The sequence below is a fragment of the Fusarium venenatum genome (assembly GCF_020744135.1).
Source record: "Fusarium venenatum strain MPI-CAGE-CH-0201 chromosome Unknown EDB82scaffold_1, whole genome shotgun sequence".
Lineage (NCBI taxonomy): Eukaryota > Fungi > Ascomycota > Sordariomycetes > Hypocreales > Nectriaceae > Fusarium > Fusarium venenatum.
Genome location: NW_027072129.1, coordinates 11,099,974 through 11,123,263, shown reverse-complemented (window position 1 = coordinate 11,123,263; position 23,290 = coordinate 11,099,974). Strand labels below are relative to the sequence as shown.

The following is a 23,290-nucleotide window of genomic DNA, read 5'->3' as shown; positions in this document are numbered from 1 at the left end:
TTTCCAAGACACCGGGAGAGAATGATGTATTGTGTAGACATCCAGGGATGCATGCATGCATGCATGGAACAAGTCCTCTGGCGAATCATTCCAACTACAACGTTCAGCCTATCCTGTCTACTTCAATGCCATCCCTGGGGTCAAATAACTTTTAGTTATATCTAATTATGTATAGAATCTACGACTAATACTAGTTCATTGTGATGGAGAGGCCGTAGTGTCAAGCCGTATCTCACTACGGTTGTCACTCGACCTCATGATGTCAGGCACAGTAGCACCTGGTTTTAATTTCAAGGCTTCTCTCTTCCTAATATGATACGGTATTTGCGACTGTCAATGCAGGGATCACATCCGCCACAAAAGTGCCCATCGTCCTCAGGTACATGGCCGTCTGGCTTCACCACATAACGCTAGATTGGTCGACCCTGACTGTCCCTCCCACAAACTTGTCCAAATATCTGTCCCTGGCTTGTCACGACCCAAGCGTTTTCATCTTTTTCAATGAGACAGAAACCGCATTTCTCAGTTTTCAGTTCATCCTTGTTTCCGCAGTTCTTGCACTTCCATTGAGCGTGGTCGGAGTGGACATCTACGGTTTCTACAACCATGCAGTCCGGAGGGTCTGGAGTGATGGTGTGAGGCATCGTGTTGGAGTGTGGGTGTTGTGTGAAACGCAATGAGTCGAGTTGGAGATGGGTATATAGTAGGAAGCTGATAGATTGTTGGATGTTGAGTTACAGATAGTGGGAGAGAGACGAGAGAGTTAATGGTTCATAGGTATGGAGTGTGGTTTACTTAAAGTTATATATAAATCACAGTCAATACTGTCGATTTCATCCACTTACTCAGTAAATGCATTAGATAGAATGATATAGATAAAATCACCGTGTTGCAACCTTTCAGCAAGTATCTAGCATGAAATGTTTCAACTGAATGGAAGCAAGTCTATGTATCTCGGGACAAACTGTAGTGAAACACGGACGGCTAAAGACTAAAGATGATAGACCCTCGACTATCATTAATGTTTTAGGCAAGCACTTTAGGAGGAAAACCCAGTCTGCGGCTTCTTGCCTCTCTTCATAGCCTGCTTCTTCTTTCCTGGTAGAAGATGTTAGTTTATTTCCCGGCACACCAGAAAGTTTTGCAAGATTCGGCTTGGGCTCCAAGTGATGCCGTAAGTTTAGCGCTGCGCTTAATCCCAGAGGCGCTTTCTTTGTAGATGAACGTTGATACAAAGAGTGCATTATATAGTATATACCCGCCACAAGCCTTTCTCCCTTAAAGTAAAGAACTGTATCCTCCGCACCTTTGCATATCCCAACAGTATGCGCCTAATTAACAATTTCCATTTACCTGAAGAGTGTAATATCATTCTTCCTTTCCTTCTGTATTTGTTCCAGCATTTCGCCCAATGATCTCCCCGCTATCCAAAGCAGCCCAAGATTGGTTCAGCCGTGATCTCTGGCAGCCGGTGCATTCCTCAGTTGCCATGATGTTCATGGTTATGCAGTTGCGGCACTTCCATTTGGTATGGTCACTGCGAACGACATCGGCAATCTTTTCCACTACGTTTGATGACATGTTGGAGAAGTGCAGGTTGTATATATAGTTGTTGAAGTTGTAGAGAGTTGAAGATAATATATAATGGGAAGCTTGTAGATTGATTGATGTTGACTTGTTGATCAATTCTCGGAGAAAGTAGAGATGCTTCCGGTTTTATAAGTGTGGAAGGTGCGTTGAATCACAATCTGTTATGCTGATGCTACAGCGTTCATATCCACTACCCATTGCAATAGCTCAACGATTCAGATAAAGTCAGCGAGATTTGGCCTTTGAGCAATGAATAAATGTTGATAGAAAAAATGTATTAAGTTACCATGAGTCTATGAGAAGTGTAACCCAGGTCATTACACATTATACCCATGTCGACCATAGCGACATCAGGTTTCATCCCACCTAGGAATCAAGATCAAATCCTCAATGCATCTTCATTTCCTCATCGTGTATCACGACGGTATGCAGCGTTAATGAATTCCGTTCTTGATAAGATAGTAGTGCTACATTTCTCTTCCTTCATCCAGTCCAAGATTATGCCCCATGAGTTCTTCGAAGCGGTTAAGAGCCAAGGAATTCTTTAGTCATGATTCTCTGCACTCGGTATTAATGCAGATATCGTGTTCCATGCTGTTGATTGTTTAGCAGCTTTCGCACTCCAAGAGGACATGGTCGTCGCGGACCTTGTCGGTGACCTTGTCAACTGTGCTTGATGGCATGGAGAAGAAGTGTAGGTAGATATAGTTGTAGAATATTGTTGCAGTTGGTATATAGTAGGATGCTTCTAATTGTTGGATGTTGAATTGTTGCGCTGCTGATGGATGGTAAGACATAGTAGAGATGCTTTGGTTTGTATAAGTGGACGATGGTTTACTTAGAGTCGGACCTAAATCACAGTCTATAACGATACCATCGATTTCACATATTCACTAGCCCATTGCACCAGGTCCAACAATCCAGTTTCTCTGCCGTAGGTTGTGATTCAGCAACTGTCTAACATGCAATCTTGTAACTGAATGGATGCAAGTCTGTCTGTAAGACCTTGATTATGATTCCATCACCCCCTATTCACCAACTCCAACGGCTTTATCAGAATAGTTCCACAGCTTCCTCCTACTAATTGACAGCAACTTGGTTATAGTAGACATAAACTAATAATAAATGTAGTCAAAGAAACTAGGAAGACAATGTTTGATGAGAGATGGGTGGCAGTTGAAGTTTCTGTCGAGGTTGATGCTGGTGCTGACCTCGTTGTGACACCAGGCACGGCAGTTGACGAGGGCAAATCCGGCAAATCCGACAAGGTAGCATCACTCATCTCTGGCTAAAGGGAAGGTCAGAATGTATGTCCTCACAAAGAATGCACAAAATAAACTCACCAGGCCAGTACCAATAACAGACTCAAAATTATCACACCCAGAATATCCCCAAAGATTAGAGAGTTCAGCTTCCGTAGCCAGATAGGTGGCCAGGCAAGACGCATTCCCAATGTATTCACATGAATAGTCGAGGCGAAGTAATTCCGGACGACAGGTACAAGAACTGAAACTCGAGGTGTCTACATCAGACACGTATTCTAGACACTCATTTATCATGTTCTCTGCGGTCTGGCACACCTTCTTTACTTCAGCACAGAGTTCATCAGGATATTCGGTGTAGGCACTGAACGGCGGCGTAGTTGGAGAGAAGGTAATAACACTGTCGCAAAGGCTCTCCCATGATTTAATGCCCTTGTCAAATGTGCTGTCAAGTTCATTGCCTAGGAAGCAGAGCTGTAGCTCATTTTCACATCTGTGTATCGCAACAGTTAGTAAAAGGTTGCTAAATAAAGCATCCGGTAGTGAGTTTCTCACTTGTATAGGGAATCTAGATATTTCTGGTTGCAAAGACATTTCTGCTTTCCAGGACGATCTAAAACGGTCGCGCAGGAATTTCCAGAGTTGAGAAAGCTGTTACAAGCTGGAAAGGTGGTTATTTGTGCTCCAGCATTGCAAGTGAAGCTTGTTGAGATTGTTTCAGACGCTGCAAACTGCGCAATGCATAATATCAGCACATGGGGCTTCATCTTTACTACTTCCAGCTGGATTCGATGATGCGATACAACCGTTTTCAAGTGACCTAGTTAGATGGAAAAATGGGAAATTAAGAAGTACGTAAGACAAACAAGGCTTTGAACTGGAAAGATGTTGTGTTATACTGCCTTGGAGCATCATCCTCTACCACCCCAACTCCAGCAATACCGCCAGGACATTCAGGCCACGAGGCACACTGTTTGACTTCTGCGACTCTCATTTGATAGAGTATACACCAAACCAACGAGCTGGGAACTAAAAGCTACTATCGCATCTGCCGGCGTGATATCACGATAAAAGGCAATTCTATTGGCCGACAATGGGATTATCACTCAGCCTCACCAATATATCTAGCCTATTTGGACTCCCTCATCAGCCGTAGGTCCCGGACCGGCAGCCAATGCGACATTATGCAACCCACTCAGACTGGCTATCTATTGTTGAGAAGGGTCCCGTAAGTCACTGAGAGCCAGGTAGTTTAATGAAGCTTGCGCGTGGCCTAACTGCAGAGCAACTCAGATTAAACGAACTTGATCTCAAGATTTTGTTTGGATTGATCTGCCATCAGCAATTCTACTCAAAATGAGTTCACCCAACTCAAAATTAAATGGGTTTAAATCTTTATGGAGTGCTATATGTCGGGGTCTGCAAGGCAAGTCACCTTGACATGCCCAATTAACATCTCAGCGGGCAACACAAGAACATTCTGAGCACTGTTTCTGACTGCAAGAAACCAGGCTTTTTCCACAGTATTTTGACTGTTTTACGTTTTGCCTTAGGTCAACTGAAGAAGATCAAATCAAAATGGCAAACATATCGACAACGGGTTCCCCCAAGAAGGCCGCCACTACTTCTGACCACCTGGGGCATGGCCCTCCAGCTTTTCTGTCAAATCGCCATAATCATCGCTATATGCAGTCTATGGCACTATTCAAACATCAACAATGGAATCGCAACCATCGGGGATAGCCCAGACCCTTCTTTTGACTCAAGAGGCTTCCATGCACCCCCGATCCTGGGCTCATCAATTGTCTGGGCCACCATCCCGGCTTGGATCATGTCGGCGTACTCGTCGCTCTGGTCTGCAATGCTCGATGCTCTAAAGAAGGTTCAACCTCTACTAGAATTGGAAAAAGCAAACCAGGTTCCGTTACCAGGTACTGAGGCTCGTAGAAAGCTGTGGAAATGGCTCTCACAAAAGCTCTCGCCGTCGACTGCCTCACAAGGTCAACCACTATCGAATCCAAGGCCAAGAGGTTCTACAATCCAAAAGACACTATTACTGGATTACGGAGAGTGGCCTGTTCTTAACGGCCTTAGGGCTATGCGAGTCGGCCATGTTCTTATGGGCATTTGCCTACTCTTGCGTGCAGCACTTTGGACGGCAGGTGGTCTCACTGCCGCCATATTCGCTTCAGTTTTAGTACCGTCTGAAGTTGATACCACACTCTACAGTAACCAGCAGTTTGACGAATACCTGGGCTGGAGTACAGGAAGAGGAACCACCACCAACGCTTCCCTTACACCAGCTTTTGACATCGTAAGCGCCACAGTGCTGAGAAATGGGGAAAACTACCTGTGGACCACAGAAACGCATTCTTTCTTACCATTCTTTCCGACTTCTATAAATGGTCCAGGAAACTACACCTTTGACACCGAAGCATACTCAGCAGCTGTCGACTGCAATGTTGCTACAGAAGATGATCTTGTGCGAATCGGTGGGCTCCGTCTAACCCTTCAAGGTGACGATGAAATGAATTCTGCTCAACTTCAGTTCGGCTTCCGCCACGAGAATTGTAGCATAAATAAGTGGTTCACCATTACCAACACGACCAAACAGTACGCTAGGACGTGGTCTACCGACTGTAACCTAGACAATGGCCACGTAAGATTTGGAATATTTTCGGGAACATACAACGCCTCGGAGAAGTACCATACTTCGAATCTGACAGTCATCACTTGCAAACCTTTGATCTACATGTCCAATGTGACATTGAGTATCGCAATCACAAACAACACTGCCACGCCCAAAATACTCAAGTTTTCCGAAAGGACCAAAGAACAGTTCTGGCCGTTCTTCGCTACAGCTTGGTTTCGTAATATTCCACTGTATTCTGTCTTTGACCCAACTGTGCTCAATGATATGGATACCTTCTCACGGCTTGTTATTGGTTATGCCTCGGGAGAGCCAACTCTTGACGTGTTACCTGATAGACAGAAAATCTTCAAGTCCTTTGGTATAGTCTTTCAAGCATTATTTTCCAATTTCGTGACTCTACAGGCGTATTCTGGCGCACCACGACGAGAGATTTATGGCACACTGTCACGGCTTCGGCTTCGGCTGTTTGTGGTCAAATCAGCCGCTGCAGCTATAATCGCTATTGTTGGTACGGCATTCGGAACAACTGCCATCTTGGCCCTTTACCTGTACCTGAATCGACATATACTGGTCCAGTACCTGGATCTCATGTTAGGTACTGCAATATTATTACGCAATGATAGAAGCAATGGTCTCGAGAGCTATGTTCAGACGGTTATAAGCCAGGTTCAATCAACAAATCGAGGAGTGGTTGGTACTGACCTTGTCAAGTTTGCGAAGCATCAACCAGATCTGAATAGTTACTTGGTATGGACAGAAGGAGAACCTAGAAGACTGGAGGTCAAGCGGGCGTAATTAAGATGCATTGATCAGATGTCTATAGTTTTCCGTGCCAATGAATAAACGAATTTGCTTGAATGTAGACCTTCTACGAAAAGCGGTGTCGTCTATGGCTCCTTGTAGATTCCAGGACAACTTACATGGCTACAAGAGACAACATAGTAGTCACGGGTCGCGGATCAGGCTCTCTGTCAATCTGAAAGTTTGATTTGGAGCTTTTTAAACTCTAAGGAATATCTAGAGTGTTGCTACTTCTAGTCATACACCCACAACTCCGTGCCCTGACTGAAAGCGACAAGGACTCCGAGCACTGTTCCACGGAAAGTTGTAGCCTGTGTATCAGGTCTGCGGTGCTTGTTACAAATATTGCACATGGCTCGGGACATGGGATGCTGAGTATTACATTTTTGAAGTGGCTCTTGTTTAATAACAGTCCGGCAAAGCCAGTGTGTGTGCTCTGGCTTGATTATAGGTGTAGGGGAGTTGTAGGTATTTCCAGGCATGATGAATTGAGTTAGTTAGGAAGGTAAGGTTGCTTGTTGAGTTGAGAAGCTTTAAAAGGTTGGCGCCGAGATAGTTGTTGTAAGAATGGGAATACTTAATGTCGTGGAGTAGTTGGTATATACAGCAAGGTAGTTATATATTCGGCGACAACAATCCTTAATCAGTTGCAGAGGATCCGAGTGAGGCACCTATTTAACATACTCACAAGTTGCACTGAACAGATCCATTGCTAGGCAGACAATCAGATATTCAATCTTTGAATCACTTTCCAATTGCCTATAGCAGTCTACCTCGCCGTACATTAACCTCCTGAATGATACCCATTCGTCTTAACATCGTATACCCACATCTCCTTTCCATCCTCCACCTTGAGCCGACTTCCTAGGTGATGGCCCCTTCAGTCACTGTGAGGCAGTTATTACCTCGCTGCTGATGGCACTTTGTGCAAGTATCTACCGATATGGGTATCCTCTCACCGCAAATACCACTTTGTAGGGTTTTTTTCACATTCCCAGTGAGTGTGATCTGGGCGAAGCGTGCCTGTAGGTTCGGGCATGGTGATTGTTTTGATCTTAAATCAAATGTCGTTTGCGTCTGTGTGTAAGTCTCCGATGTGAATTGTCTGGTTAGATGGACCAGCGAAGACGATGGCAAGCATCTTATAGAAGAGAATGTGTGAGGGAGGCAAGCTGGGACCGTGGCAGACACTGATGTTGTGTTGGGTAATGAAACTGGAAAAATAATCAGACGGTTGGTGGACATATGTGATTAGTTAATGTGTTTCTGCACAGAATCACGCCTGACTACAGAAGAGACATATTCACAGGCTTTGCAGTACAAGAAAACACGTAGGCTAATAACCACAGGTGTGATTAACAGCCTGAAGAAAAGTTGAGCTGTGATGGAGTTGAATGTGATTAGTTACACGAGGTGATTTCTAGAACGTGTGGAGCTCGAAATAAAATCACAGAAATATGAATAATCTCATGAAGCCGCATATCTCTTGACAGTATATCAGGGTCATCATAGACTGACTGTACCATATGTAGCTAGATCTATGTCTGAGTGACTCCCGCAGATTCACTGCGAACGTAAGGCTCAAGCGGAAAAGTCTGAAGTTCAGGCGTAACACCACCATAAACGCGCTCCCATCTCTCCTTCAGAGCAGCGGGAGTCTCCCAAGCATACTCAGGGTCTCGAAGCCACAGTCGCAGAAGATGTCTCCTATTTATCATGTCAGACATTTCCAATTATCCAGTCTGGGGTTAAACTTACTGCTGATCCTCGGTATCTCTGAAACCATCGCGAGCATGGAAAACGGCGACGTTGTTGACGTACTGAATATCACCCTTCTGAAAATCCGTTGATACGCTGAATTTCTCACCCAAGAAGTGCAACGTGTCGAGAGCCTCGGCTTGGGCTTCGGTAATGGGTGGAATATGGTTGCCTCGAGGGAGAGCTCCGAAGCCGACGTAGTAGCGGCGGGCGTACTGAAGGACGACTCTTTCTGGAGTCTTTCCATCGGCACTGGCGGGCTGGTGGTGGATCAGAGGGCGTCGAGAGACCTTGTCGGTGTCATTGACTGTCTTTGTGAAGCTGCAACATGGTTAGTAACAAGCTTCTTCTGAGACTAGTGTGGACTTACAGCTCTGCTTCCCAGTCCTCAGCCAGAGTGCGGATGAGATCCGGTCGGGTCTCAGCGATATAGTTGTACACACGCCAAGCACTGGCTAAGCGACTTGCACCTCCCTCAGCAGCAGTACCGAGAGCAAAGAGCGAGACGATATCTCCCGAGTCAGTGTGGAAGACCTGCTTGTCTGCAGTATAGGCAGGAGATCCGATCTTGATCTGAGTTGTACTTCGGACATCCTTGACGTGTCCAACAACTACATCGGCACGCTTGCCGTCATAATAGGCATCCTGGCGGCCTCGAATGGAACCAATGTGGGAAGAGATGCCAGCGTAGATGATGATGTTCTCTTCACGAGTGTACTTATCGACGTCTAGACCGCGAAGAACGAAGAAACCGTGGCCGTAGTGAAGTTCACGTGAAAGACGACGGAGTTCATCGTGAGTCTTGGGAAGAGGAAAGGTCTCTTGAGAGATGTAACCCTTCACAATGTTGAGAGCTAAGACGTCAGTTTGAGTCTAAGTCTAGAACGGCACTAAATAAAACTTACACTTGAAATGTGCAAGGGCGTTGTCAATATCTTGGAGCTGTTCAGGTGTAAAGGTATAGGTCCAGTTGTACCTTTGGGCAATAGTCTCTCCCTCCCAGACCAAGTCACCCTTGAGCTCTTTGGGGAAGCCCGCTGGAATCTCTTTGGTGAGAGTCTCAGTCTGGAGTCTGCGGGCGACACGTGCTTGGTACTTATCCCAGTCAGGATGGTAAGTAATGTCTGGCTGTCCTGGCGGTGGCTGGGCAGCAGGAGTAGTGCCAAAGGTTGGCGCTGATGGGGGAGCAACGGGAGTGAGAATAGCTGCAGCGGCCATGGTTGATGATACTTGTTTTTTGATAGAATGTCTTGATAAACCCTGTTAACAAAAGAGGTATGTCATCGTTTTATCTTGTATATAAGACAACAGTTGTCTTATTTCCCCGCAAACGGATGTATGAAGCCGCGGGAAGAGTCGTGATTGCGCCATCGGTGATACTGTAACGCAATGTTGAAACCCCTCATAATGTCAAAGAAAAGCTGACATATGAAAATCCTACCTCATATTAGTGGTAAACGAGTACCCGCCAAGAGGATGGCGACATTTAACCGAAAAGTGTGAAGGTTGCAGAATATCTCAACTGGACGTATATCACGACAACACCAGGTTGTAAGCACGTCATCCTCTCCACCAATGAGAGAGATTGTATCACCTAACTTCCAAGACTAGGGGGAAAACACTATAGAGAGTGAATTGAAGAATCAATAGCGGCATAGAGTATCCATAGTACTATGTAAATAGCCCTTGGGGGAATAAAATGTCGGGAACTAGTAGACCAGATTTGGGCGGTAGACATCCGACACTTTATTTCCCTCCCTAGGTAGAGGATCCGTAGGTGGATTGGAATAGGTACTGTCGATGGTGCAACCGTTGTTTCTTATCACGCACCCTTGGCATCTGACAACTTTGCCCCCTGAAAACACCATGCCACTACACAAAGATGTTGGTCGTAACCTTAAACAGGCTAACGAAGCTGAATAGAGAAGGTCCACAAGAAAGATCCAAGAATCTGGATCTTGGCAACGGGGGCTGATACGAATAATATAAGGTGCTGATCTTGTTCCTAATTCTCACTCGTTTCATCTAGCTCATCCCCTCTTCAATCCCCTTCTGTTTATCAACAGACTATGGGCTTCTCTTTCTATTCAAAGGAGCCGGCTACAAGCCAGGCCGTCAGTCAGGGCGAAACTTCAGAGTCAGAGTCGGTCATTCGCGATGGTGATCTCGCCTTTGTTCGACAAGTAGCTGGTAATGGTACTACAGGTTACCAAGAGGCGGTCGGTGCACCCGTTGAGGCCCGTTCGCCTTTGGGATACCACGTCAACTGGCTTACCATCATCTTCCTCAACCTGAACCATATGGTTGGCACAGGTATCTTTTCGACGCCTGCTACAATCCTGCGACTTACAGGTTCCATTGGTCTCGCTCTCGTCTACTGGGTCATTGGATTTATACTCGCCATCGCTGGTCTTGCTGTCCATATGGAATTCACCAGCTACTTTCCCAATCGCAGTGGTTCAGAGGTCGTCTGGCTTGAGCAAGGCTTTCCTCGTCCCAAACACTTCTTTCCCGTCGCTTTTGCTGTCCAGTCTGTGCTGTTATCCTTCAGCAGTAGCAATGCCATCGTTTTGTCCAACTATCTCTGGCGCATCGTCGGGCGCGCCCCGGATCCTTGGGAGCTCAAGGGTGTTGCTATTGCCGCCTACACTCTGGCCGTTATCACTGTCATCGCTCATAACAGATACTCGCTGTGGGCCATCAATGTCTTTGGCGCTCTGAAGCTACTTTTGCTTGTCTTTATCGCCATATCTGGCCTTGTCATCCTCGGCGGAAATATTAGCAGCATTCCTGACCCCAACCTCAACTTTCGCCACGGTTTCGAAGGAACTACTGACAGTGGTTACAACCTATCCCAAGCAATGGTCAATATCAGTTTTGCTTTTTCAGGCTGGCAGAATGCTTTCAGCATGGCAAACGAGATCAAGAACCCTATACCCACCCTGAAGAAAAACGCAAGTGCTTCTCTTCTTATTGTGTTTGTCTTATACTTTATGTGCAACATCGCCTATTTTGCTGCCGTTCCCAAGGACACCTTTCTTGAGTCGAGTGAACTGGCTGCAGCTGTCTTCTTCCGAACTGCCTTTGGCAAGACTGCCGAGTCGGCTCTTAACTTCTGTGTTCTCCTCAGTTCCTTCGGAAACTTGCTTGCTGTTCTTGTCAGTCAGTCTCGTCAGATTCGAGAGATCGCTCGTCAAGGTGTGCTCCCTTGGACCGAATTCTGGGTCTCGACCAAACCTTTCGGTACTCCCGTCGGTCCGTATCTCTTGAAATGGGCCTTTACCTTTCTCATGATTGTCGCTCCTCCTGCAGGAGACGCCTTCCAGTTTGTGGTCTCTCTCAAGACATACCCTGACGCCATATTCTACGCTGCCATGGGTGTTGGTCTTTTACTCATCCGTCGCCGCCGTGCTCGATCTGGTACTCCGCCATCCGACTTCCGAGCATGGTACGCTCTTGTCATTCTATATCTTCTGTCTCAGGCCTACCTTCTCATCATGCCTTGGATTCCTCCGGTCGGTGGTATCTACGGTGGAACAGTCAGCTTGTAAGTCCCCTGGTATTGATTGACTCATGAATAATGACTAACCTTGTCTTAGTCTATGGTGTACTTATATGATCGTTGGTATCGGCATTATGATCGTCTGCGGTCTTTACTACTACGTGTGGATGAAGCTTCTCCCACGCTGGGGAGGTTACAAGATTCGATCTCAAGTCATCTCGGTTGATGATAATGGTGCAAACACGCATCGCCTGCTGAAAGTACCCAATGATGAGGTGGCTGAATGGGATGCTACTCACGATGATCTTGGCCGTGGTTTACCAGAGGGACAACGAGTCACCAGAGAGATCAGCAACACATCAAAGTAGGATTTGGAGACAGTATTTGTTCTAGAAACAATGATTGAATATACCTTGTACATTGACTGGTTGTTTCAGATGACTAAGCTAAGTAGCGTCATGAAGTCATCAACATGAGTGAAGTGGAACGAGTTGATACGAACAGCATCGCTCTAGTCTCGAGACAGAGGTACCTCTTATTGGTCTAAACATTCAAAATGAATCCATGTTTCAATTGAATCCGGCATGTCTAATTAATACCAACCTCTCCACTGTCGTGTGCGCCATCCCGTCATCATGGTCAAAAGTCATTCGTCATAGACTCTTCTACATATTAACTACGCTTCCCCAGACCATGGAAGTGGAGAAGTGAATACACATAAATAAACAACATCTAATGTCACTATTAATTTCATATTAACATTGAATTCGAATTTTACTAATTTCATCAACAAAGACCAACTTCCAGATACGCCCTCATATCAGTCTCTTGTATCGAGATCCCATAACCTACCCACCATTCAAAGACTACCCAATCTACCATCTACAACATGTCTAAAGCAATTGAAGCCCAAAAGCGCCGCGCCATGGTCCCCGCCATCGCCGGGCTCTCACTACTCGGCTTCGGCGTCTACTACATGGGAAACAGATCATCAAAGGACTTCAACGCAACCGGAGCCAACGGCGTGATTGGAGCCGGGGGTGCAAGCAAAGGAAATGTGAGCGCGTCTCTACAAGAGACATTCGGAACGGGTGGTTCAACAGCTGGCACAACAACCGACTATGAGGCAAAGGACACTCGTGCAGTAAGCAACATGACGGGTATCTACACTAAGAAGGAAGCTGGTAAAGAGGAGGGAAGACAATTCCGTAACCCGTTAGTACCAAAGGGGGAGAGCAAGAAGCAGGAGGATATTGTTGGCGTTACTGGGTCACCTGGAAAATAATTGAGTTTTGGGAGGTAATGCAGGAGTTTATTATCTGCAAAATTGAATATTGAGAATTTCGATGATGATATTGACATTCTACCTGGCTACGGCCTATCCCATACGCCTCGCCCTTTCAATTGTGAACACGAGTTCAAGGTTCTCATGAATACGCCCAAAATTCTCTGCTGTCGTCGCATTTACATTCAAGTACACCGATCTTGACGTGAAATCTGGCTATGGCATCCGCACCGGCATTACGTCGCCTATTACACTCACGGCAAAATTCGTCCTCCATCCTAGTTATGGTATAGCAGACACCATGCGTTGTTGGTGCTTGTGAATCGAAGCTCCATGGGCTCTTTGCCTCATTTGCTTTTGCCTCTATCTCCTTTGCAGTTAGCACCTTTTCTTCGTTACAGCGGCATTGTATATGTTTCAAGGTGGGGTGAGTGACATTGTCGTGGTGATTGAACATGATGGCACGATTGTAATATTGGTCCTGCAGGCGGCAGTATTATTGCGACTGGTTAGTGAGGTATGTTGGACGGGATATCTGTTGAAGTATGTATACAGACTCAACAGTCTCTAAATCAGTATCGTTTTTTTGTGGTTTATTAATATCATGCACTTGTTGCGTTTATACCACTTTGTCAATGGACAATTGCAAACACTCATACAAAGAGGAAAGTGAATCATGTTGGAAACGTTTGAATCAATGTTCAATGTTGACAGCTGCGTAGCATCAACTGCTCTAATCCACAATATTAGAAACTGTGACGAAGTGACAGAATAGCATCTCCAGGTGTGATTAAGATGTCTATCAGGAAGGTCAAATCTCATATTAACAACCATGCTTTATGTTATAGAAGCTAGGCTAGACTGTGACATCTTTACTAAGAGTCTTGGCCTGAATACTGCCATGCCTGACCACTCTAGGCACCATTCTAGGCGCAGCTAAAAAAAAAAGAGCACCTTTATGTTCTGTTACTCCTGTCCACTTGTATGGTCACTAATCTTTGTACGCTTGGACACGTCTAAACCGTTGAAGTTAAACCTCCACTATCTCGCCCACAATATCACTCCCCATCATGGTCCGAACAAAGACGGAACGCATGAACATGATTATGAAACCCTAGGTAGTTGGATGTTCGACAGAATGAAGGCAAACTGGGAGGAAGAGGCTAATGGAGCTACGCACAGTGCTCGAAAGATGGGTTAGACTTCTTAGTGGTATGAGAAGCGACGATTATCACTTAGATTTTCCAAGGGTTATCACTGGGAACATGGTTGTTCATACAAATGTGCAAATCTCGAACTGCAGTGTATGCATGTCATTGCACAATACTGATTTCGGTAATCTTTCCTAATCAGACAGGATTGATCTCTATTGAGGAGCTATGATTAGTCGATTTCCGTTCAACAATAGCCTTAGCTAAACCGCCAAGTTTAATAAAAAGAGTCACAGAAGACAGATTTCAGCGGGCGTTTACAAGCAGTCAGCGGACCACACTGAGGCAGCCCAAACAGAAAACTCACAATTGCATATTGACGTGGCCCATCGCCAGCCAATGTTTGTTCCCTGTGCGACCAACAGCATGTGCGGGCATTTCTGCTGTTATGAATGACCAACTAGAAGTCGCCAATTATGATAAAAAGTCTTGAGGTTAGCATCGTCATTAGTTACATGGGTACCACACACAGTGGAAGCCTTGTTCCAACATCCTTCATGATAAGAAGGACAAGCCACAGCCTACTTTGAGCGACGATCGGTTGGAGGCCTACCATGGCATTGCCTGGGGCCCGAACTAGGTAAATCAATTGTATAGGCTATGGGGAGAAATGATCGATTTATAGATTCGCCAGAGCCTCGGGCTGAGGTTTTGGATATTGTGACCTGCGATCACACCTATGTTGGGGCACGATTTTCACTGCATTATTCACGCCTTGAGCAAACAACAAAACTCTTTACAAGAGCGATACATATAATTGAGTCATCTCATCACGGCGGTTATATCTTCAAACACACTAGCCTATTCCTATCAACATGTGGCTTCTCGATGCAGATTTGCTACGGCTCGTTTTCTTCGCCAATGAAGACCAGACCCCGCCCTACTCAATCCTTTCACATACCTGGCCTGACGATGAGCTATCTTTCCAAGATATAATGTCTTTACGTACTGGTACGCACTTGTTAGGCAGGACTGGATGGTCCAAAGTACAGAATGCCTGTCGTCTCGCATTGTCTCTTGAACTCCGCTATATCTGGATCGATACTTGTTGCATTGATAAGTCCAGCAGCGCTGAGCTCCAAGAGGCAATAAATTCCATGTTCAGATGGTACGAACTAGCAGAAATATGCTTTGCTTACTTGTCCGATGTTTCTGCGTCTGAAGATCCGGAAATCACAGGGTTGTCCTTTCGTCGCTCCCGTTGGTTCAAGAGGGACTGGACGTTGCAAGAGCTAATTGCACCGACTAAATTTTCTTTCTACGATAAAGATTTGGAAGAAATCTACATGAGACAAAGTATAGCAGACGTGATTGAAGATATCACTGGTATTAGAAAGCTCTTTCTGTCCGATGCACGTTGGCGTGGAAAGATAGGCAAAACGCTATCGACAGTAATTGTTGCTGAGAGGATGTCCTAGATGGATCAACGAGAGACAACAAGGCCCGAGGATTTAGCCTACTGTTTGCTAGGCATATTTGACATTAATATGGTCTATGCTCTATGGAGAAGGTCCCAAAGCCTTTCAAAGATTGCAAGAAGAGATCATGAAAAAAAGCGATGATAGCTCCTTGCTAAGTTGGGATTATGAAGATCCATACACTAGGTGGGATTTCGAAGAAGACTCGCTTCTTGCACCGAATCCTTCTTCTTTCAGAGGCTACAGGGACCTTGAACACAGTTATCTGGAGGGATTCAATGCAGCTTCATTCTCGATGAACCAGAGGGGGTTACAGATGGAAGTTCCCGTGCGTGTCGACTTCACGCACCAACTACTCGTATACATGATATTGGGCTGTTCCTCTCGTTTAGAAAAAGAATACTCCTTTGAAAAGACAGAATTCTGCCTTGAAAACAGAAGTCATAAATCTTTTATGGCAATACCATTGATCTCGACAAGTGCCTACAGCGTATTTGAGCCAGACTCAGAGACTCAGAAGGGAGAGCACCTACGCCTTCGATGGTGCAGGCCTATTCTTATCTCTGAAGAGTTCTTAGGTCAGGCGCAGTCAACCAGCATAATTATTCGACGACCATCGAGGCAATTTTACAAGTTTGAACATTTACCCATTTCAATCACTGTTCCCCCAGTCCCAATTGCGCAAGGCTTCACTATACTAGGGATTTACCCACCTCAGCCGACCGGAGATAATTTGATATTCGTTTCTCTCATGGCTGGCTCACCACAGGACTCACCAGACTCGACAGAATATATCCCACCACTAAGACCTGGACGCCGCCAGAGTTTTCCACAGTCTATGATTTATTCTAAAGAGCATCAGACGATGATCCACATAAGAGTGCAGGAGCTTGGCACTTTTGTCGTCATTTTGGACTATCGGGCAGTGGTCTGCCGAGGGGTTCGAAGACTGACTCCCTGGGAGTGCCATGATATCAATTGCCGCGTTTTCAAGACTCCAGAGAATTGCGATTTCGAGGGCTTACAGAAGTTGTCCATCACGCGAGTTTTCGCTCACCTACCGGAAATTCGTTCCGTCTTTCAAACAGATCCCTGTGTTCAACATTGGCATTGTGGTCGATGGGTACCTCGTGATTCAACTGAGGAAAGATGAGATTTGGACAGGTGATACATATTATCTATCAGCCTCAATTGCCCCTCAAGTCACTGTAACGAACAGGAAGAAGGGCGTTGAGCTTGTAACACCACCGATGAAAAGTCAAGCTTATACCTACTATGCTGCGAATGGTTATTTTCACGGTGAGGCTGGTGTAAACGAGATCCATGATGAAGGATATGAGTTTAATACCGATTTTGAACTTAGACGATGTAAATCTGGCATGAAGCATAGCCATACGCTGAATAAGAGGATGGTATTGATCCACATTCTATATCCACATCAAACGGTTTAAAGAAGTCTACCTGAAAGTTTAAACGGACTACAGTAAGCGCAACGACGAGCTTTGAATATATCTTCAGTAACTATGAAGTTGATACGGGAGTGAGGTGAATATCGGGTAACAAGCTTTATGGTGGATTGTATTTGGAGCTGTTTGTCAGTTGTCACTCAGCGGGGAGCCAATCTCGTGATATTGTCCTCTTTCAGTCAAGATTGGCCTTCTCCAGGGTAGTACTAGCTCTTTTAGGCCTGGAGCTGTAATAAGACTGAGAGTCTTGCAGGGATATATAGATAGGTAAACATCGCTGCTGTCTGTTCTTTCCATTCTGGGAGTCAAGGTCGTTGAGCATAGCCCGTTACTTCACATAGTCTTGCGCGTGCACCGTCACTTAGTCTCTGATCTCTTGATATATTGACCGCATCATTCTATTTTCCGCTTCACTAACAGCGCTGTCCAGCTATGTGTATAGTAACAATTTAAATTGTTTAAAACTAGCTCTACCTTTTTATAGATACTTAATAACCAGATCATGAAGAAAACACGGCTTGGCAAAGAAAGTTCTGACAGACTTTGCCACAGCTAAATGTATTCTCAGCGTGACAACTGTTGCACCTCCAAAAAGTGACTGTGCCTCCATCTTTTAACTTCACAGAATAAACCATACAAGGCCCTTGTTTTGGTGTTTGCTCCTGGTTTATGTGACCCTGGGCCATAGCCTCACATTTACAACTAATAGCGGCTGGAGCACCACAAATAGCGCAGTCTGAGTCCATTGTCGTGGGCACAAGTTGGAGTGAACTCGGAAAATCCTTGTGCAGTGTGTTCCCTTCGCTTGTCGGGTATTCGGTATCTGACATACGATGGATGAAAGGCGGAAGCATAGGATCATCCCTTTGGTTATAACTGTGTTCGACTGGAACATGAACCCATGACATCTTTCCATGTTCTGGAACAGGCGAGCTTTGTCCAGGGACTTGATGTCCGTACTCATGCGAATCATTCCAAGCCTCTGTAGCGACTGGTGGACTGAGGGGTGTAGTGTCTTCAAGCGCATCCTTGATTGTGCTCCGGCTGTGTGAATGAGAGGTATCTCCACTGTCATGTTGATCGTCGTTCTCCTCCCACTCATCTGTGTCATCAAGAGCAACCGGTAGGCTTTTGAGAGCCAGAAGTCGCATGTGACTCACAACGTGGCTTTCCATCGTTGTCTCTGTCTTGTCGATACCGCAGAGAGGGCAAGCTGTGAAAAGAGGCCCACCCGTTACAGCCCCTCGGTCGGCTAATACGGCGAGCTGGGCATCTTTGAATTTGCCCGGATGACAAGTATTCATGTGTTGAATGTAGTCTGCCCTCGTCTTGGTGGTGAACTCTCCATGGGCTTTCGATTTACAGCGCCATCGCAACGTATGATCTCTCATGTGTTTTATCCATTGTCCGCTGTGCGAGTACAGTTGATCTGAAGATTCACATTCCTCGAAAAGGCAGACGTAGGGATCAAGATCATCCTTGACGTGCATCCTTTTATATGCTTTAGTACTTCTATAATCGGTGGATTGCCATGTTTGGAAAATTCCAAGGCGAGTGAAGCGGGACTTACTTCCACTTTGTGTCGTCGATAACATCGCGAATAGGAAGGACGTGGAAACAGTATGGACAAGTGACTTCCGCCACTGCCTCGACACAACTATTCCAGGCCTCAGATAATTCTGTTTTTCGCTTCATACGCTCGATCCTCTTATTTTCTTGTTCTCCGCCCTTCTCCTCTGAGGTCTGAAGTCCGGGTTCATCTCCTTGTCTTTCGATTTCTCTCTTCATCCTATTGTATTTCCGCATCAGGCTCGCTGTAGGCGCAGGTGGAAAGGACAGTTCCTCGGCCCCGCTGAGTGCAACAGTCTTTGAGATTGAAATGACAGAAGGTGCAACAGCCCTTTTAAACTTCTCTGGGGAAAGCGTTGTTGCAGTTTTTGTTACAGATTGTGCATTGCTCCGAGCTGGTGCTTCCACAGCCCTTCGCTTAACAACATGGGTTTCATCATTGCTCATACCGAACCTTGGATGCGATATCACAGGTTTGGCCACTGGCTCGGGAAGACGTATTGAAGCTGTTCCATAACGTTTTCTGCGATAAAGAATTCTCTTGCGTCGAAGGACCATCGAATCTGCAAGCCGGATACGAATAGCTTCATTTATTCCGGGAAATCGATCGTGTATGTAGTTGATGAATAGCTGTCGAAGAAACGGCTCCGTATCATTGCCTTCATCATCCTCGATTATGAAATCTTCCGAAGCTTTGATATTTTGAGTTTCTTTGCTTGCTCGGCGAATAGTGTTAGAAATCTTATGAAGCAAGGTGATATCATTCCGTAGTCCGTCAAGTGAATCACCAAAAGTAACCATCAACTTCTCAGTGCACTCTAGACTTGAATCCGGTGTAATAGAGAGGAGGATGCTAGTGGCTAAAAGTTAGTTTGTTGTCAGCACACTTCTCAGTTAATAACCGCAAGTCCACGTAAAATGAAGCGTCTTGGTTAAATATTGCTACTTACAGGTCTTCAGATGGTGGTTGAGCGTTTCTAAAAGGCTACTGATGGCATATCTAACCTCAGGCGCTTCCCGTAAACGACTGTCAAGGGAATCTCGATTAATACTAAAGACGCGAAGGTTGGCTGTCCAAAGTGAGAATCTCGCAAGCTGGTCCTCGATCCGAACAATGGATGACTTTGTCATCATGACCGAGCCAGCCTTCTTAGCTCTGCTGGCATCATTAAGGCATTTTTGGAAAGACATGAGACATGACTTAGCGTTATCGACTATCCGAGCCATTAAGAATTCGTCACTATTATCACCGGCGGCTATTGTTGACATGTTCTGAATATTTGCCGGGCAAACGTCTACCTACAGGCCCTGGTATTCAAAAGTTCCGAAGACATCTGTATCGGAGGAGCGGAATGCGTGGGAGCCTCAATTGTCAGGCAAAGGTCAAGGATTAAAGAGGGGTTGATGTGCGACAAACAATACTACCCTGTCTTACTCCGTTCAACAACGCCATTGTGATCTTCAATACAACAGCCCTCACTAGCTGTGAGACTCGTGCTCATCTGGCCCGTCTTCTTGACTATGAGATCCAGTTCCTCTTTGCCTACCGGTAGAGTTGCCGTGAACTCGATACGACACGCCTATAAGTCTGTCCAGCAAATTGCCAAGGCTCTACGCCTGGATGAGCAGGATGAAGATCCGAAAGCCTTTTACGCCAAGATCATCGTTTACTGCACCATAATAGAGAGCCGACTGATCGCAGTTGGAGAAAGCGCTGTTTCATCATTGGGTGACTCTTCCCATGTTATTCTAGACCCCCTGAGGCGAATGTCTACGACATGTCTGGATGGATCGTCTAATGTCTCACTTGATATTTGGTTACGCGAACTGAAACTGGTTCAGAATAAGATACGAACTGTCAGAGATAACAGCACAAAGATCAGTATTATTGGTACGCAGTTGATTTTTGGAACGACACAGGGCGAACGTTCTAAGATTGTAACATCACTTGACCGATGCGAAGAAGAGCTACGTGTCAGATATCCTGAAGACTTATCTCAATGGGCTACGGAAGATCTAGGTCCCCAGCTGAGTATCGCGGAACCAACCTATGCCGTCCGAAATGCTGCACAGTCAATTTTCGAGGCTATAGTGGCATGTAACGATTGCCCATGCAAACCAGCCCACGGTTTAAGTGCTCGCTTATGCCTTGGCACCTATAGGAGGCCAGAATTTGAGTCAGATACGGACCTAGACGATGTCGATTTCGACATGTTCCTTTCTTCGCGAGAGGACTGGCAAGAGGTTATCATCCATACAACCAAAGATAAGCAAGTCAGGATGGTAGTCAACGAGGAACCTGCGTTATCAGCCAAGGTCAAATGTTCGCCAGCTACGAGGACCATGAAGGTAAAGAGCATATGCGAACAGATTACAAAGATTAGCTCGAAAACGTCGTATCGTCTCGTGTTTAAGATCATCCGAAATCAGCTTTACAAACTTCAATCAGAAAGGAGATGCGGCCACGACTACAAGTCACAGAATGCCGTATCTTTGGATGAGTTCCTCAGAACTAGGTCTGGCTCATTTACAGAGAAGACGAAAAGGATACTGGCTGTCATTCTAAGTTCTGCTGTATTTCACCTTCATAATACACCCTGGTTACAACCCGCTTGGAACTCATCCGATGTTTGGTTCTTCCGTACGGCGTCATCAATCATACCGCTGAAACCGTTTATACACCGGCCACTCTCAAACATTGACCACGCTGCGAAAGATTGCCGCTCAGTTCAAGAGGTGTGCCAAGGGGGAAGTATCGACAAAGATGATATGGACCCAGATGATATGGACCCAGATGATGTTTTGGGGCATAACTGCCCGGCGCTCATTGTTCTCGCAACAATGCTTCTGGAGATATACTTTGTGGCTCCTTTTGACATTCTAGCTCAAAGGTATAACGTCGTCCTGGATTCTGGGTCGCAGTCCACCTCCTTCTCACGATATATGGATGTCAACTGTGTATTCCAAGCCTGTCGGAAGGAAATTCCAGAGAACTCTCAATTCTACCTGGCTGTAGAGAACTGCCTGGATCCAAATGTGTGGCAAGATGAAGATGGCAATATCCTTGACGACCTGACGTTGAGATCCAAAATCTACAGCGAAGTGGTTCTGCCTTTGGAAACGGAACTCAGTCAAGCTTATGGCGATATCCATATCCAAGATCTCGACCGATTTGCACAGAATGTGGATTTCGGCAGTTGGGGGCAACTTTCACAAGCGTGGGAACGACAAAGTCACGCTGAGGTTTTACAGTCAACTGATCAAGTATCTGGCCCCATTGACAGCTATCACCGAAAGTCACAGGGGTTACGGTTGCACCTTGAAACCAGAGATACCGAGACTCGAGCCGGAATGGCTCAGCAGAACTCCCCGCCAAATAAGCGACGATTCAGTCGCTCTCCCAGTGGTGCCGAAACTGAAAGTCTGTCATCACAACTACCGTTGTTAGCAGATGCACAGGCGTACACCCGATCATCATATACGGTTGGCATTCTCTGCGCGCTACCTCTTGAGCTCCTCGCGGTGCGAGCGCTATTCGATGCTAAGCATTGCAATCCTAAGTACGTGAGAGGAGACAGTAACACATATGCGCTCGGTACAATAAGTGGACACATGGTAGTGGCAGCTTGTCTCCCATCGGGTGAGTATGGGACAAATGCTGCTGCTGAGTCGGCCTCGAATATGAAGCGAACGTTTTTCAATGTCGAGTTCTGCCTTCTCGTTGGCATCGGAGGCGGTGCTCCTACGCAGGAGAATGATGTACGGTTGGGTGACGTGGTTGTGAGCTTACCAACGACTAAGTATCCAGGAGTCATCCAGTATGATCGTGGCAAGGAGATTGAGGGTAACACTTTCGAACTCACTGGCAGTCTTCACCCACCTCCCCGGTGTTTGATGACAGCCGTTAGCTCTCTTCGATCAAATCCAGATCTTCCTTCCAACGCGCTTCAATCTTCACTTGAAGAAATCATCAGGCGGGTCCCGGAGACGTTAGCATCGCGATACCAACACCCAGGGAAGGATCAGGATTGTTTTTTTAAGACTGTTTGTCTTACCTGTCGGGAATATGGGGAATGTCTTTGTAAGGATAGACACCTGAACTTCAGACCAGACCGAGCAACGCATTGCCCTGAAATTCACTATGGGCTTATTGCATCAGGTAACAGGGTTCTCAAAGATGGAAGTGTAAGAGATCGTTGGGCAAAGGAATATGGGATCCTTTGTTTCGAGATGGAGGCAGCCGGAGTCATGAATACATTTCCCTGCCTAGTTATTCGTGGTATCTGCGATTATGCGGACTCTAATAAAAACAAGATTTGGCAGCATTACGCAGCCGCAACGGCAGCTGCGTATGCGAAGTTATTGTTACAGCATACAGCTGCTAACAATACCAACTGGGCTAGTGGGAAACAAGAAGTGGAAGATAATCAATCACAGATTGGGCAGGAAATCTGGTCTAAACGGCAAAGGTTAAATGAAGAAGTATAATGATAAAGACTATTATAACTTAAGGAACAGAGGGTAGAGAAATAGACTCTATCGAAACCTCATATTGAAACTTCTAGTTGTGAATAATAGCACAGAGCATGCGGTATGTAATTGAAGTAGTGGTATGGACAATTATAAATCTGGAAGATCCATTGAAAAGTCAATGCAACAAACCGGGATTGTCATCATCGCAGCCAGCTTTAAATCTGTAGCAGTATCATATACCCTACTAATTGCGGAATTTACCAGACTCGACCGTACATTTCCGCCAGGCATGGAACACCCAC

The 23,290-nt window shown here is 45.8% G+C and overlaps 8 protein-coding genes across 8 annotated transcripts; 5 read left to right on the top strand and 3 right to left on the bottom strand.

Moving 5' to 3' along the window:
• Positions 1-2,509: 2,509 nt before the first annotated feature.
• EDB82DRAFT_493562 (uncharacterized protein) lies at positions 2,510-3,681 on the bottom strand. Its single transcript, XM_065608435.1, has 3 exons — positions 3,408-3,681; positions 2,934-3,345; positions 2,510-2,878 (listed from the first exon to the last, which is right to left on the bottom strand). Exons 1-3 carry the CDS (start codon positions 3,617-3,619, stop codon positions 2,690-2,692), a joined length of 813 nt encoding a protein of 270 aa, XP_065466029.1. The 5' UTR covers positions 3,620-3,681; the 3' UTR covers positions 2,510-2,689.
• A 497-nt stretch (positions 3,682-4,178) lies between these two features.
• EDB82DRAFT_438656 (uncharacterized protein) lies at positions 4,179-6,375 on the top strand. Its single transcript, XM_065607780.1, has 2 exons — positions 4,179-4,278; positions 4,364-6,375. The coding sequence occupies exons 1-2, from the start codon at positions 4,209-4,211 to the stop codon at positions 6,298-6,300; spliced, it is 2,007 nt and encodes a 668-aa protein (XP_065466028.1). The 5' UTR covers positions 4,179-4,208; the 3' UTR covers positions 6,301-6,375.
• Positions 6,376-7,705: 1,330 nt separating this feature from the next.
• Positions 7,706-9,583, bottom strand: EDB82DRAFT_534553 (uncharacterized protein). Its single transcript, XM_025731343.2, has 4 exons — positions 8,970-9,583; positions 8,435-8,918; positions 8,065-8,385; positions 7,706-8,013 (listed from the first exon to the last, which is right to left on the bottom strand). The coding sequence occupies exons 1-4, from the start codon at positions 9,280-9,282 to the stop codon at positions 7,845-7,847; spliced, it is 1,287 nt and encodes a 428-aa protein (XP_025587525.2). The 5' UTR covers positions 9,283-9,583; the 3' UTR covers positions 7,706-7,844.
• Positions 9,584-10,077: 494 nt separating this feature from the next.
• On the top strand, positions 10,078-11,934 carry EDB82DRAFT_552871 (amino acid permease-domain-containing protein; the record flags this gene model as incomplete). The annotated part of the gene is made up of 2 exons (XM_025731354.2): positions 10,078-11,611; positions 11,664-11,934. Exons 1-2 carry the CDS (start codon positions 10,134-10,136, stop codon positions 11,932-11,934), a joined length of 1,749 nt encoding a protein of 582 aa, XP_025587526.2. The 5' UTR covers positions 10,078-10,133.
• A 136-nt stretch (positions 11,935-12,070) lies between these two features.
• EDB82DRAFT_493559 (uncharacterized protein) lies at positions 12,071-12,912 on the top strand. Its single transcript, XM_025731365.2, has one exon. It carries the CDS (start codon positions 12,456-12,458, stop codon positions 12,849-12,851), a length of 396 nt encoding a protein of 131 aa, XP_025587527.2. The 5' UTR covers positions 12,071-12,455; the 3' UTR covers positions 12,852-12,912.
• A 1,786-nt stretch (positions 12,913-14,698) lies between these two features.
• On the top strand, positions 14,699-16,931 carry EDB82DRAFT_565653 (heterokaryon incompatibility protein-domain-containing protein; the record flags this gene model as incomplete). The annotated part of the gene is made up of 4 exons (XM_025731388.2): positions 14,699-15,473; positions 15,504-15,523; positions 15,573-16,574; positions 16,666-16,931. Exons 1-4 carry the CDS (start codon positions 14,878-14,880, stop codon positions 16,929-16,931), a joined length of 1,884 nt encoding a protein of 627 aa, XP_025587529.2. The 5' UTR covers positions 14,699-14,877.
• A 381-nt stretch (positions 16,932-17,312) lies between these two features.
• On the bottom strand, positions 17,313-19,815 carry EDB82DRAFT_493554 (uncharacterized protein). The gene is made up of 3 exons (XM_065608434.1): positions 19,466-19,815; positions 18,517-19,375; positions 17,313-18,437 (listed from the first exon to the last, which is right to left on the bottom strand). Exons 1-3 carry the CDS (start codon positions 19,782-19,784, stop codon positions 17,447-17,449), a joined length of 2,169 nt encoding a protein of 722 aa, XP_065466027.1. The 5' UTR covers positions 19,785-19,815; the 3' UTR covers positions 17,313-17,446.
• Positions 19,816-19,949: 134 nt separating this feature from the next.
• Positions 19,950-23,101, top strand: EDB82DRAFT_493553 (uncharacterized protein). The gene has a single exon (XM_065608433.1). The coding sequence runs from the start codon at positions 20,037-20,039 to the stop codon at positions 23,001-23,003; it is 2,967 nt and encodes a 988-aa protein (XP_065466026.1). The 5' UTR covers positions 19,950-20,036; the 3' UTR covers positions 23,004-23,101.
• Positions 23,102-23,290: the final 189 nt, after the last annotated feature.

Coding starts and splice junctions, on each gene's coding strand:
- EDB82DRAFT_493562 (XM_065608435.1), bottom strand. CDS start 3,619: ATGAAGCCCCATGTGCTGATATTATGCATTGCGCAGTTTGCAGCGTCT. Junction 3,346..3,407: donor TATCTAGATTCCCTATACAA/GTGAGAAACTCA, acceptor TGCGATACACAG/ATGTGAAAATGAGCTACAGC. Junction 2,879..2,933: donor CTGTTATTGGTACTGGCCTG/GTGAGTTTATTT, acceptor CCTTCCCTTTAG/CCAGAGATGAGTGATGCTAC.
- EDB82DRAFT_438656 (XM_065607780.1), top strand. CDS start 4,209: ATGAGTTCACCCAACTCAAAATTAAATGGGTTTAAATCTTTATGGAGT. Junction 4,279..4,363: donor TATATGTCGGGGTCTGCAAG/GCAAGTCACCTT, acceptor GCAAGAAACCAG/GCTTTTTCCACAGTATTTTG.
- EDB82DRAFT_534553 (XM_025731343.2), bottom strand. CDS start 9,282: ATGGCCGCTGCAGCTATTCTCACTCCCGTTGCTCCCCCATCAGCGCCA. Junction 8,919..8,969: donor CGCCCTTGCACATTTCAAGT/GTAAGTTTTATT, acceptor CTGACGTCTTAG/CTCTCAACATTGTGAAGGGT. Junction 8,386..8,434: donor GAGGACTGGGAAGCAGAGCT/GTAAGTCCACAC, acceptor ACCATGTTGCAG/CTTCACAAAGACAGTCAATG.
- EDB82DRAFT_493559 (XM_025731365.2), top strand. CDS start 12,456: ATGTCTAAAGCAATTGAAGCCCAAAAGCGCCGCGCCATGGTCCCCGCC.
- EDB82DRAFT_493554 (XM_065608434.1), bottom strand. CDS start 19,784: ATGTCAACAATAGCCGCCGGTGATAATAGTGACGAATTCTTAATGGCT. Junction 19,376..19,465: donor CAACCACCATCTGAAGACCT/GTAAGTAGCAAT, acceptor ACTAACTTTTAG/CCACTAGCATCCTCCTCTCT. Junction 18,438..18,516: donor ATCGACGACACAAAGTGGAA/GTAAGTCCCGCT, acceptor AGCATATAAAAG/GATGCACGTCAAGGATGATC.
- EDB82DRAFT_493553 (XM_065608433.1), top strand. CDS start 20,037: ATGAGATCCAGTTCCTCTTTGCCTACCGGTAGAGTTGCCGTGAACTCG.